The following is a 14,824-nucleotide window of genomic DNA, read 5'->3' on the forward strand; positions in this document are numbered from 1 at the left end:
GGTGTAGTTTGGCATTTTGAATCATGTAGTTCCCCTTGATACTGAGATGATGCTTCACTGTACTTCGGCGAAAATGTTTGCGTTTGAATGTCATCCAATGGGATCAAGTCAGTGTTCAACGCCAATTCTTCTAAAGAAACGTCTGTTTGGCAAGCAAAATCAGACGTTTCTTCAACATGGAAGAAGGGCTCGGTGTCCACATCTGAGGTAGAAACAACGATAATCTCTTCGTAGGGAATATCCTCAAAGTCAGTCTGGCACATGGAGTTGTCCATTGTTGGCATTTTAGTGTCATGTTGTGTACCTGAGTTTTGCGTCTGCACTTTTAGAGGGACAACTTGCAATTTGGCCTCGAATGTTTTTGGTTTGGCCTGAGTAACTACACTTGCCAGTAGTGCTTGCCGTGATGCCTGCAGAGGTATAGTCCTGGTCTGCGGAGTAGCCTGAATGGGTGCATCTACACTTTCTAGGAGAGCTGTTTGGAACGTGCTAACGTATCGCTCTTTGGTAGGCGAAGAAGTTTCATGTTGCATTGATTTTTCTGATGTTGTTACGGGACTAGTTGCTGCTTGTCTGTCCGAAAGTTCAATGTGAGGTGTCTGTGATGATGAATCAGTAACATCTTTAACTTTATCCCACAATTTTGGACTCATTCTTACAGGCGTGGCTTGAACTGGTTTTACAGCATCTTCAACGATTGTGACCAGGGGAATCTCGGTTTGCACGGCCACATCTTTCATAACTTTTTTGGTAGATGTGTTTCTTGTGACAAATTGCTTGCCGTTGGTTTGCGAACCTGTCGATTTATTTGCTACTCCGAGTTGAACACTCTTCTCTTCTGTTGGAGATTTTACAAATACTGGACTTGAGCCTCTGTCTACTACACGCACTTCAGATGACTGTGTTTCAACTGAGCCAACTTCTGCCGGATGTTTATCAAGAATATCCGATACAACCTCTTCAGTCTGTGTCTGGCAATCGTGTTGGTTCTCTTGTGGCATGAAATCAGCTGGTGAGAAGGACACGGGCTCTACTGGCTGCAGATGGACTACCTCACTTATCACTTCCGTAGGCTGTTCATCGGTTTGAGCTGTAGATTCTGTCATTTGTATGTGCCCGGTGAAGGAAACAGCATCAGAAACATCTGATTTTGCTGTTTGGGAAACAAAGTCCACCTTTCCACCCGTTTCTGTATTTGTACTAAGAGATGTCGAATCAATAGTTGCAGTCTCAGTCATTATACTTGTTCGGTCCACACAAAATTGGATAGTTTGATCGCTTCTGTCGATTATTGGTGTCTGTGACTCTGCAAAGGACACTTCTGCATCCAGAGGATCAGTATAATTTTCCAGATTCTTGACTGGGCTCGTTTGTGTAATTTCACTTTTACCCGGAATGGGTTTAGTTGAGCTGCCTTTGTCACTGAGTTTGTTTGGACTAGTTTGCACGTCTTGGTCGAACTTCTCATCTTTCATGGTATACACGTGCTTGTTCTGGAACGTCTTCTCCGTTGGCAATGTTTGCTGGGCAGTACTTCCAAAGCGTACCCGTGGCATTGCCGTCGAGCCATCGGACGTCATATGTGAGGTCTGCGTCCCTGTTACATGCTTTTTGAATTCATATTGTGCATCTTTTTCCAATTTCACTGGAGAAAAGGTCTGGGTGAATTGACGAGACACCGCCGTCGTGTACATTGTTGATGTGTCTGACTTCATCGCCTCTGTTTGAGTTGGTTCAGACGACTTTAGTGTCATGAACTGATCGTTGAAGTGTCTTGTTTGCAATGAAGATGTTTGAGATGAACACTCAGCGACTTCTGGCCTCGAAATCAAAGATTCATACTCGTCTTCTGTAAGTACAACCACGGGGTCAGTCTGCATGTCAGCTTCGATTCCACTGTCAACATCTGACTCAGTATCTAGGTCGTCGTCGTCGTCGAATGACTTAATGATAACAGGATCAGTTTGTATCTCGATTGTCACGGACTCCGGAGTCAAAGGAACGCGAAGAAGTTCTGTTCTTTCTTCCCTTTCGATTGTTTCGTCAGTAAGGTGTTTAGTTTCAGCTGTCTGACTACTCCTTTCACCAATATCTGGAGTCACTTGTGTTGATGAAATGCCCGTCTTTGCTTCATATTGAGTTCCCTGTTGGAAGCTCCTGATATGAGTCTGTGTTGTAGCTTTTTTACATTTCTCTTGTTGCAGCGCAACTCCTACGTCAGTTACAAGAGGTGATGCTTGGATCTGTCCCGTAGCATATTTAGAGGCATACTGAGAATCCTGGTCTTTGAAGTATTTCTCAGGCATTCCTGTAGGACTATCCCTAACATCTCTTTGCACTTGGACGTCAGCATCCTTCAAATCTGACTTCATCTCATATTGTGTCAAAACTGAGACAAGCTCGTCACGAGCAGTGTTGATTGCCTTTTCGATTGTATTCGGGATGACTGTCATTTGCTGATCTTTCATCTCGTGTGTCTTCTCGTACTGGATAGCGATATTTTTCATTTCTTGGAGAATAGGGGAAGCACTTCGTGAGATAGAATCAAGAAGTGTTTGCATGCTTGTGTCCATGGTCTCAATTTCGAAGTCTAACGACATTTCCTCTGGTCTTGTAATTGTTGGTTGAACCAATTCCTCTTTGACAGTAGCAGTGATGTCGCGTCTCACAACAGTGAGCATCTCTTCTATGTCTTCTAATGTCAAGTCAGTCATGGATGAGTTCTCATTGACATCAGCTCCGGCCTTAGCCCCAGTTGCCTTTGACTGCACACGAGCAGCAGCATTGGATTTTTCACTCATCTTCGGTGCGATCTGAAAACCTGAATTTGATCTCTCTGTGCTCCACTGAAATCCACTCTCTTCCAGCATTTGGTATTGTTCCATCGTTGCTTTTTCAAGCTGCTCGATGTATGCTTGCATGCTTATTTCCTTAGTTGTTGGTTTGTGCTGAGTTGATGCATTGACCGATTGAAATTTAGGCATAAAAGTCTCACGTTCTGTCGTGTGTGGCGCTATCTCAGTATCTGTTTCCCTTGTCTTAGTGATTCTGGGATGTTGCCACGAGTCTTTGTATTGTTTTTCTCTGTCATCTGTAACTGTAGAGACACTACTGATATCCGGTGCAAACTGCAAACTGACACCCGCTGTTTCAGTGGAAAACTGAGAGCTATGGTGTACAGTCTTCTTTTCGATATGTGTGGTTGAAACCCTGTCACACTTCTTCATTTCGGTTTGCTGAAAGTGAGATCCCATTTTTGGTTGATGCTGTACATAGACATCTGTCAAGCGTGGTCGAAGCTCTTCTGCTTGGGACGATTTGTGCACTACATCTCTGTTGACAGGGTCTTCGGCACTGTCCCTGCTTTCGGGTGAATTCTTTGTTTGACTTGATATTTGCCGAGTGGAAATTGAAATAGTCGATGTAAGTTGAGACTTCCCGTCTAGCACAGTACCTGTTTCCTGGTTGACCACTGGTGTAGTGGCTTGGATGGGCATGCCAGTGAAGAAGTACTTTGGCTCATATTGAACAGATGAGTCGACAGTAACAGGAACAAAGTCGATGATGGTAACAGGATTCGTCTGTGCACCAGTGTCTGAAGTCTTTGTAACAGATTTGGGTTCTTCCTGCCGTCTCTCCGTCTGCGTTATTGTTGTTTTTGTAACCTGGCTTGCTGTAATTGACTCAGATTTTACGGAAGGTCGTGTATACGTGGACACCGATGAAAAACTTTGTTTCACTTGTGAGGTAGAGTCTCTCATTTTTGGTTGTGGCACTGTACTTGTTGGTATAGAGTGCATCTCGACAGCTACAGATTCGTAAACCTTCTGTTGCGTAAATTCCCGACCAGTAACCTGAGTTAGCGTTGCCGCCTCACCTACTACAGGCTTTACTTGAAAAGTGGAGTCCACGTGACGTGGGCGTTCAGCTGTATTGGTTGATTTTGGAGTTGACTTGACGACACATTGTGATTCTGTGTTTGTCAGTTTTGGAGATACAGTAATCGAGGCTGTTTCTGCTATTTCAGGAGATATTTGAGATCTGACATCCTTTAGCGTTTTACTAGTGACAGGAGGGACAAACTCTTCCACTTTCTTCTCAGGCAGTATGACCTCTTCAACTCGATCTGGCATCTTAGCTTCGCAAGCCTTTTCCACTCTTTGGACTGGTATGGTATTCACCATTTTCGTGCTGACCGACTTTTCATGAGTTTTGGGCGCTTTCGAATACCGTGCCGACGTCGTCGTACTTGCATGACGAACCACTGGCTTTGCCATCATTGCAGCCGAGGAAGTTCGAATTGCACTCTGCGAACTCATGTCGAATGTTTTAGCTGGTGCTGATGTGTTGACTGCTGTCACGGAAACGATTTTAGGAACAGTGTTGCTGCTGGTATGGGTAGTGTCTGGTGCAACTTGAAATGTTGTATCGCGCAATTCACACACTGTAGTATTTGTTCCCGTTTCACTCTGGTCAGAGAGCGTCTGGGTGCCAGCATCTTCTAAATCGGGAAGGAATACTACTGGCGAGAGCTCTTCCTCTTCAACATTCTGTTCTATTACTTTGTCCTTCTCAGGTGTTGTAAGATTAGCTTCGCATGCAGCATTTTTCATATGAACAACCTCCGTATTAACTGATGTTTCTGCTAATGATATTTCGTACTGAGTATGACGACTAAGTTGCAATCCGATGATAGGGTCAGATTTCGTGTCTTGTGTTGATGGCAAAGCGAGACTTGATGAATCGGCACTCTGGAATATGACCTGGGATGATATATTTGTGGATGTAAAATCTACTTGCGAAACAGAGCTTTTCATCAAGTATTGAGCGTTAGTCATGCTGATCTCACTTTTGCTTGTCTTAAGCAAAGTATTTGTTGATGCCATGGTAACCTCCGGTCTCGCCGAGGATGTTTTTGTTGCTGATGAAGGTTTTACTTGAACAAAGAAATTGCATGTACTCTTCTCATCAGTATTGATGCCTGTGGTTTCAACATCTGCTTTGGGTAACTCTGTCTGTTGTGCAAAGTCAGTGCCATCAATAGTTGCAGTTGTTGAAGTAGTGTCAGTCACTGGACGCACCTGCGCGACGGAATCTTTCGTGTACACTCTCTCAAACTGTGAAGTAGAGTCAGTGATAGATGTAACCTTAGTGTTGGTGCTGGACTCCATCTGCATTGTTTCAACTTGGGAACTCGTATCCACCACATCAACTTCAAAAATAGGTGGTGCAAATTTAACAGGAACCACATCTTGTTTGACAATTTCCTCATTAGGTATATTGGCATAGGACGACTGATCATACTTCCTTGTAAGTATTGGCGATGTACTGTCGTCTGTTGTGTGTGCACTAACTTGTGCGCTTGTGTGTGCACGTTTGGGTAGCGGGGACGTATTTGTAACATTATCCTTCAAAACCGTTTCGGGCGTATTCGACCCGACATCCATGTTGTCAGGCAATGGTTCTTCAAGGCTAACCTGGTGACCAAAATCCTTGAACGTTGAAACTGCCAATGTTGAGGAATCCTCAGTGACTGGCTTGACAATCGCCGTAATCTCAGAAGTTAGTGGATGTATTTGTGCTGTGATTTCTTTTCTCTCAACCATTTCCAGTTGAGTTGATGTGTCTATGAACTCAGTGGCAAGTGTATTGCTACCCATGTTTCGCTGCTGTATGTCAAGCTGAGTTGAAGATTCACTAAGGTCTGGGCCTTCGTATTGTGAGGTCATGTCTTTCCAAATCGGCCTGATTGTGTTGTTTCCACTGTCAACCTGATCTGGCTTTACTTGAGATTCCGCATTACTAACTTCAGGTAAGAAAAGTGGCGCACCAAGTTCAACGTATGATGTTTCTTGTTTTACTATTTCTTCTCTTGGTACGTCTATGTTTGCTAGAGTAGACTGGTCATGTTTCTTGACAAAGATTGGTGACGTACTTCCTACCTTTACATCAGGATGTGTCATCATTGACTCACTAGCCATCGTTACAGCAATTTGAGCAGCAAGGTTTGCGCGTTTTGGAAGTGGAGATGTATTGCTTTCAGAGTCCTTAACATCAGTCTCTGTGTTTGAACCGTTATCCATTCTTTCTGGAATTGGGTCACTGATATAAGTTTGATGTGAGAAGTCCAGTCCAGTAACAGTCGCGTATGTTGATACATCATTACTCTCTGGTAATACAGTCGATGTTGAAGAGACGGTATCGGGTTGAATCTGCACTGAGGAGTTCTGTAACGTCGTTCGCTCAAACTGGGAAGTGGAATCTCTGTATTTGACTAGCCTGGTATTGCTGCTCAAATGTGTCTGAAGTACTTCTATTTGAGTCATGGATTCCTTCAGGCTGGGAGGACTTTCAATTTGACAAGATGAATCTGTCAACAGAAGCCGCTTGGTATTTGTGCTTGAATCACTCTGTTCTACAGTAACCTGCGTGTGCGTATCCGATGTTTCTTGTTTGTACAGTGGAGTGAACTCTACTGGAGTGGCAACTGCAGGAACAATCATTTCACTCGTTTCCTGTGGTATGTCAGCATGTGTAGATCGATCAACTTTCGAGGGTAGAATTGGAGATGTGCTCCCAGATTTCGTGTCTGGTTTTGTCATCATTGATGATGACGTCATCGAGGCGTTAACTTGTGCTGAAATGTTGGCTCGCTTTGGCAATGGAGATGTATTGCTCATACCATCCTTCACACTGGTTGATTTAGTATTACTGGATCCATCTACCAGTCGCAGAACCTCTGTATTGTTGCCCGTGTCTCGTTGATCAGCCACTACCTGAGCTGTAGAATCCTTCATTTCTGTTTGCCTGTACAGTGGAGCAAATTCTACTGGCGTGGTAACTTCGGGAACAATCATTTCACTCCTTTCCTGTGGTATGTCAGCATGTGTAGATCGGTCCAGTTTCGAGGGTAGAACTGGAGATGTGCTCCCAGATTTCGTGTCTGGTTTTGTCATCAGTGACGATGACGTCATGGAGACGCTAACTTGTGCTGAAATGTTAGCCCGCTTTGGCAATGGAGATGTATTACTCATACCATCCATCACACTGGTTGATCTAGTATTACTGGATCCATCTACCATTCGCTGAAACTCTGTATTACTGCTCGAGTCCTGCTGATCAGCCATAATTTGGGAGGTACAGTCTCGTGTCGCAGGAGATACCACTTGTGAGGAAGAATCCTTCAGCTCCTTGTGCTCATAGTGTGGTATCGATTCTACTGTTCTCACAACTTCAGGGACAATAACTTCAGTCGTTTCCTGTGGTATGTCAGCATGCGTAGATCGGTCAAGTTTCGAGGGTAGAATTGGAGATGTGCTTCCAGATTTCGTGTCTGGTTTTGTCATCATTGATGTTGTCATCATCGAGGCGCTAACTTGTGCAGAAATGTTAGCCCGCTTTGGCAATGGAGATGTATTGCTCATACCATCCTTCACACTGGTTGGTCCAGTATTACTGGATCCATCTACCAGTCTCTGAACCTCTGTATTACTGCCCGATTCTTGCTGGTCAGCCATAATTTGGGACGTAGAGTCTCTTGTTGCAGGGGATACCACCTGTGAGGTAGAATCCTTCAAAGATATAACTGTGGTATTAGTGCTAGATTCGCTCTCCTGGGGCTTGACCAAAACTGCAGCATCACTGATTTGAGGTGAAAAAACAGGAGGAGCAAACTGCACAACTGGTGCTTCTTGCCGAATGATTTGTTCTGCTTCAACCTTTACAGCCTCTACAGCAAATGACGCTCTGTCCTGCACCTCTCTCGCCTCTGTATTTGTGGAGCTGCTGATGGACAAGCTTTCGTACTGTGTTTCAGTAGTAAGATTCTCAATTTGTGTTGTGATGATGCTTCCATCAGACACAGACGGCTTGGCCATCATCGCGGCTGCTGACATATCTACAGTAACCTGAGAAGCACTATGCACAGTCTCAGAACGTGCAGTTTCAATCATTATCTGCTGAGCAAAATCCTTTGCTTCAAACACTGACTGGATTGCTATGTCTTCACAGGGCTGAAATGCTGTGGATGACGAGGATGACGTCATAACTGGCTTTATTTGTATTGATGAGTCTGAAACCCTGATAAAGCGAGTATTACTGGATCCATCTACCAGTCTCTGAACCTCTGTATTACTGCCCGATTCTTGCTGATCAGCCATAATTTGGGACGTAGAGTCTCTTGTTGCAGGGGATACCACCTGTGAGGTAGAATCCTTCAAAGATATAACTGTGGTATTAGTGCTAGATTCACTCTCCTGGGGCTTGACCAAAACTGCAGCATCACTGATTTGAGGTGAAAAAACAGGAGGAGCAAACTGCACAACTGGTGCTTCTTGTCGAATTATTTGTTCTGTTTCAACCTTTACAGCATCTACAGCAAGTGACGCTCTGTCCTGCAACTCTCTCGCCTCTGTATTTGTGGAACTGCTGATGGATAATCTTTCGTACTGTGTTTCAGTATTAAGTTTCTCAATTTGTGTTGTGATGATGCTTTCATCTGACACGGACGGCTTGGCCATCATCGCGGCTGCTGACATATCTACAGTAACCTGAGAAGCACTATGCACAGTCTCAGAACGTGCAGTTTCAATCATTATCTGCTGAGCAAAATTCTTTGCTTCAAACACTGACTGGATTGCTATGTCTTCACAGGGCTGATATGCTGTGGATGACGAGGATGACGTCATAACTGGCTTTATTTGTATTGATGAGTCTGAAACCCTGATAAAGCGAGTATTACTAGATCTATCTACCAGTCGCTGAACCTCTGTATTACTGCTCGAGTCTTGTTGATCAGCCATGATCTGGGAGGTAGAGTCTCTTGTTGCAGGAGATACCACCTGTGAAGAAGAATCCTTCACCTCTTTCTGCTTGTATTGTGGTGTCGACTCTACTGTTGTCACAACTTCAGGGACAACAATTTCAATTGTTTTCTGTGGGATATCAGCATGTATAGATCGATCAAATTTCGAAGGTAGAATTGGAGACGTGCTTCCAGATTTCGTGTCCGGTTTTGTCATCATTGATGATGAAGTCATGGAGGCGCTAACTTGTGCTGAAATGTTGGCTCGCTTTGGCAATGGAGATGTATTGCTCATACCATCCTTCACACTGGTTGATCTAGTATTACTGGATCCATCTACAAGTCGCAGAACCTCTGTATTGTTGCCAGTGTCTCGCTGATCAGCCACTACCTGAGCTGTAGAATCCTTCATTTCTGTCTGTTTGTAGAGTGGAGCAAATTCTACTGGAGTGGTAACTTCGGGAACAATCATTTCACTTCTTTCCTGTGGTATGTCAGCATGTGTAGATCGATCAAGTTTCGAGGGCAGAATTGGAGATGTGCTCCCAGATTTCGCGTCCGGTTTTGTCATCATTGATGATGATGTCATCGGGACGCTAACTTGTGCTGAAATGTTGGCTCGCTTTGGTAGTGGAGATGTATTGCTCATACCATCCTTCACACTGGTTGATCTGGTATTACTGGATCCATCTACCAGTCGCAGAACCTCTGTATTGTTGCCCGTGTCTCGCTGATCAGCCATAATTTGGGATGTAGAGTTTCTTGTTGCATAAGATGCCACCTGTGAGGTAGAATCCTTCAAAGATATAAATGTGGTATTAGTGCTAGATTCACTCTCCTGTGGCTTGACCAAAACTGCAGCATCACTGATTTGAGGTGAAAAAACAGGAGGAGCAAACTGCACAACTGGTGCTTCTTGCCGAATGATTTGTTCTGTTTCAACCTTTACAGCCTCTACAGCAAGTGACGCTCTGTCCAGCACCTCTCTCGCCTCTGTATTTGTGGAACTGCTGATGGATAAGCTTTCGTACTGTGTTTCAGTACTAAGATTCTCAATTTTTGTTGTGATGATGCTTCCATCTGACACGGACGGCTTGGCCATCATCGCGGCTGCTGACATATCTACAGTAACCTGAGAAGCACTATGCACAGTCTCAGAACGTGCAGTTTCAATCATTATCTGCTGAGCAAAATCCTTTGCTTCAAACACTGATTGGATTGCTATGTCTTCACAGGGCTGATATGCTGTGGATGACGAGGATGACGTCATAACTGGTTTTATTTGTATTGATGAGTCTGTAACCGTGATTAAGCGAGTGTTCGCACCTACATTCTTCTGCTCAGAGGCGATTTGGGCAGAACAGTCTTTCCTTGTTGGAAGTGGAGATGTATTTACACCTGTTGCTTGAACGTCAATAGGCACTGTATTGACACCTGTTAATGTAATTTCAGCTCTGTCTGTGATCAAACCAACATCTTCCCCCAAAGGATGGATCTCTGCTTGATGTGAAAAGTCTTTGACAGCAACAGATGTTGTGGATGATGCGTCCTCCATTCTTGGACGTATTGACGATTTCATGGATGCCACGGTTGGCTGAGCTTGTGCTTCTGAGTCTTTGGTTTTCAAATCAAGTACCTGTGAGTAAGAGTCTTTCAGAGTTGTCTGTATTGTATTTGTACTGATTTCCTGCTGCTCTGGTTGAAATTGAACCCCACTATCACAGCTTTCAGGTTGCAAAAGAATTCGAGCTCTTTCCGGAACAGTTTCCTCTTGTACTACTCTTTCAGGTACAATTACCGAAAATTCATATGTTGACATATCTTTAACAATGTCAGTGTTTTCGTAGGTGGTGTCGTCTGTGTTAGCGCCGATCGTTGAGACAGGAACGACAACTTGACTTTGCTTGTCCAGACTTTTTGGTTGAAAAGTACATTCAAAGTCATTGGTTTCTGGTTGCACTGTCAGAGATACCGTTGCAATTGAGGGCTTTACTTGAGAAGACGTGCTCTCCGTGGAAGGTTTCTGCTTTGTATTACTCCCTAGTGATCGACTCTGTGGTCTGGACGTTTGGATAATCTGATTGTTAACTGGTTGTTTGATATCAACTTGTTCACCTATAGATGATGTTTCTGGAATTATGTTATCCGTCATATTTGAAGCGTCTTCTTGTTCGAGCACTGTGGTATTAACTGCATGTTCTTTGCTTGAGATGCATGCTTGTGTTTCTGCAACAGAAACTTTCACAGAGAAAGAAGAAGATGCTTCCTTGGTCTTCACTCTGTCAGTGTTCGTTGAAGAGCTAGACGTTTCGGCGATTTTCACTGCGAAGTCAGTCTGAGTCGAAGAGTTTGAGACTGCGATCTGCGTCTGAGAGCCGGCAAACGCGGTGTCTGGCATTTGAAAAGTCGCTGATCCCAAGAGAGACTGTGTGATATAACGGAGACCCTCTTCCCTGTGGTCTTCAATATCAACCTCGCATTCTTTATGAGATTGCTCTGCTACATATGTATTTACACCGGCATTTTGCACATCATGAAGAGCTTGAGTCGCTTGTGACGACATTTGTACTGGTGTAGTAATTGGCGTATTTGTCCACTCATCGGTCATTTTCTGCCTAACTTGAACAGGTGTGGCAACCAACTTTCTGGAAGACATCTGGGTACTATGTGCATAGGCAACAGGAGTTATCTGGAATCCCGCGTCTCTAGGAGAGCTAGAATCTGTTGTTGTGTGCTTATCAAGATGGGAAGTCGCCATTTGCTGAGTAAAATCATCGACTGAACTATGGTATTGGATCGAGAATTGCTTCATCTGTGCAGTCAGAGTTGCAGTTTGTTTTTCCTGGACAGGAAGTCTGGTTTCAGTCATTTCATCCACTCCTGGCATTGCTGTTAACGTACCCTTATCTTTCTTTTCAATCATCGGCGGAGGTTCACTCCAGGTCATATCATTTGCAGCATTTTCTGGAACTTCAATAACTTCGGTGACAATTGCTGGTTCCTCTTGGACTAGGTCATACTGAGTGCTGGTCGTATTTCGAGCAGTTTCAACCTGTGAAAATTGATTGAGAGTCTTTGGTTTCATCTCTGTCTCAGCGTTCCTTGTCTCAGGTACTGGATGAGGTTCGCTTTGAACTGACACAGATTGCGTTTTGGGTTTCTTCTTTAGCTGGTCCAGATAGTATGAGACCACTTGCTTCTTGGATAAGTCAACTGAAATACTAGCATCCTGTGTGCGTGGGGTATCAGTCGAAACAGTCTTTTCAGATACCTCAGCAGTAGCCTGAACGTGCATCACATTAATGTCTTTCTCGATTGTATTTGTGCCATTTTCCGTTGTTTCAGCCTTCATAGAAACTTGCACAGTGGTGGTTGACGTCTGTGGCCGCTCTTGTAATGTACTACGCGTCTCATAGGTTGGCGAAACCTGCACACCAGCAAAATTGGGGATGTCTTTGAAGGGTGATGTCCCCATTTCGATAATTGAAAGGGCTGTCTGTTGAGCAGAACTGGATGTCTCAACAAGTGGCGTGTCAAATTGTGCCGAAAAACTCCTGGTTGATACTTTCCGTGCTGAAAATCCAGTGTCCTTCATTATGCATGTGATTTCAGAAGATTCATCTTTAGTTTTCGGTGCAGGAGGAGTACAAGTAGATGTATCGTTTGTATTAGGCTTGTCAGGTAATTGTTGTAATTTCATGTGCGCAGGAGGCTGTGCATCAACAACAATTGGTGGCTCTTGAGTGACAACCGGGATTGGCATTGTCTGTGAAGCTGAGTCATTGTTCGATGGTGTTTTGGTCTCAGTGCCGACTTCCGTCACCGTTGTCTTCAGTTGAGTTGCAACACTACTCCGGTGTTGCTCATATTGCGATGACCCATCCAGCATATCAGGCTTAGTGTGAGTTTCTGCTGTACTTCTTCTAATCAACATGGGCGAGGAAGAGCCATCCGTCGTATCTGTTTCAGCTTGTACGTATGAATCCTGTTTCAAAGTAACTGGAGAGGCATGCTCTTCATTTATCACTGTAGGTTCGATCATGTCATTAATGAACAGCTGTGGAATTTCTTCGTCTATTTCAGTCTGTGACCCTTGTTGCACTGATTTGGGTATTTTTATTCTTCGTCTCAATTTTGTCTCAGCTTCTTCTTCAACTTTCATCATTAGCTCTGGCCATGATTTTTCAGATTGCGTGAAGCTATTGGATGTACTTGGTATGAATGACTGGGTGAAAGTATTCCGCTTTGATCTAGTCTCTTCTTTTGGCGCCTTCAAGGTGAAAATTCCTAATGACTTTATTGTTGGTGCATAGTCAGGCTCATCCTCTTGGGTAGCCAAGTGTGCTTCCAGTTCACGGATGGTCTTAATGTATTCACTTTCTAGTTCTTCCTTCAGACCTCGAAGCAGATCTCGCCATTGTCTTCGAGGTTCAGTGAAATTGTCAGAAACATCTGGCCTCTCAGACTGTGTGTAGCTCTCACTTTTCTCGGTTATGTCGGGTGCCTTCAATTTGATGACTCCTAGTGATGTTGGCTCTGCTGGTTGCACTTTCTTTTGCACAGTCTTTTTCTTTACTGACATGATAGCATTCTCTTCAATCCTGCTAATAAGTCGTTCCCAAGATGTTCCTGGTTGAGTTCCTTGATCCACAGTTTCTATCGTTGGAATTGTGGACTGTTCTTCTGTTTTCAGTTTAATGATGCTTACCATGGTTGGCTCTTTAGTCTTTGGTTTCGAATCTTTGGTTACCCGTATATAATCTTGTACTGCCGTATCTTCAATAGTCTGTATCATTGTGTTCCATTCAATGTTTGGCATTGTCCCAGCATCAGCTGTCTTTCTCGATATCTTTTGCTTTAAAATCTCTTCAACTTCCCCGTGCACAATGCGCACGAGAAGAGGCCAAGGTAGTTCAGGATCAGTTCCACTTTCTTCAGTGTCCTTTTGCTCATTCTCCTCCGCCTTCACTGTCCTCTGCCGGATAATTTCCTCAGTCTCTGATTGAACCATTCGCACGAGCTGTCCCCAGGTGAATTCCGGTTGTGTCCCTTCGTCTTGTGTTGGTATTTTCTTTTCATCTGAACCGAGTAACTTGACAACAGTTAATGGTATTTTGTCAGTTTTTTGCGAGATCTTCTCTGTTACAGTAGTTTCTTTCACTTGCTTCAGGACTTCCTGCTGGACTAACTGTAACATTTGAGGCCAATCAATTTCAGGTTGCACTGACTTGTCGTCTGTGTGAACAGAAGAACCTGTTTGTTGTTGTATCATCAGTTCTTCTGTTTCTGTTTTAATGATACGCACCAACTGAGACCACGTGAATTCAGGTTCAGTTGCGTTGTCAGTCATCTGTGCTTTAGGTTCTTGTTTCAGCTGAATAGATCCCAGATACGTAGGGGTTTCTTTCTTCACTGCTCTTTCTTGCTCTTTTTCCATCACTTCTCTCATAACTTCCTGTTCTGTTACATTCAGTACCATGTTCATCATGTCAGTCCAGGATAGTTCCGGTTGCGTACCTGTTGTTGTGAACTTGTCCTTAGCCGAGATCGTGTTCTGTCTCGTGATTATTGACGATTCCATTTCTTCTTCGACAGAAGTCATGAGATTACTCCATGATTGGATAGGATTTGTGCCTTGGTCAGTAACGTGCTTTTTCGGAGCTCTGTCTTTTGTTGACTTTAACTTGAAAATACCAAGTACAGAAGCCCGCTTTTCATCTTTGCGTGATGTCGGTGTCCTTTCTTCTTCTACGAGATCTCTAACAGTGCGGATTAGCTGAGGCCAGGTTATAGCGGGTTCAGTGGACCTGTCAATCATACTGGGCGTCTTCCTAGATGTTGTTTTGTGAGACTTTCTAACGTCCATCTCTTCGAACAATTCCTGTCGCCCCTTTTCGGAACTTACTTGGGGAGTAGTCAGCTTTATGACGCCGATAGTGTTGGGTTCTTTGCTTGATTGTGTCTGTCGTAGTACCCGTTTAGTAACATCCTCCTCTATTGATTCTTCCATCCTCTGTATCA

At 44.0% G+C, this 14,824-nt stretch overlaps 1 protein-coding gene across 1 annotated transcript in view; it reads right to left on the bottom strand.

Annotated features, from left to right (window-relative positions):
• Positions 1-14,824, bottom strand: part of LOC140240520 (uncharacterized) — a 35,802-nt gene that overhangs the window by 16,237 nt on the left and 4,741 nt on the right. The window contains exon 4 of the mRNA XM_072320287.1: positions 64-14,703. Coding sequence (XP_072176388.1) covers positions 64-14,703 — 14,640 coding nt within the window. The remainder of the gene's footprint in view (positions 1-63; positions 14,704-14,824) is intronic.

This window comes from Diadema setosum, chromosome 17, assembly GCF_964275005.1.
Source record: "Diadema setosum chromosome 17, eeDiaSeto1, whole genome shotgun sequence".
Lineage (NCBI taxonomy): Eukaryota > Metazoa > Echinodermata > Echinoidea > Diadematoida > Diadematidae > Diadema > Diadema setosum.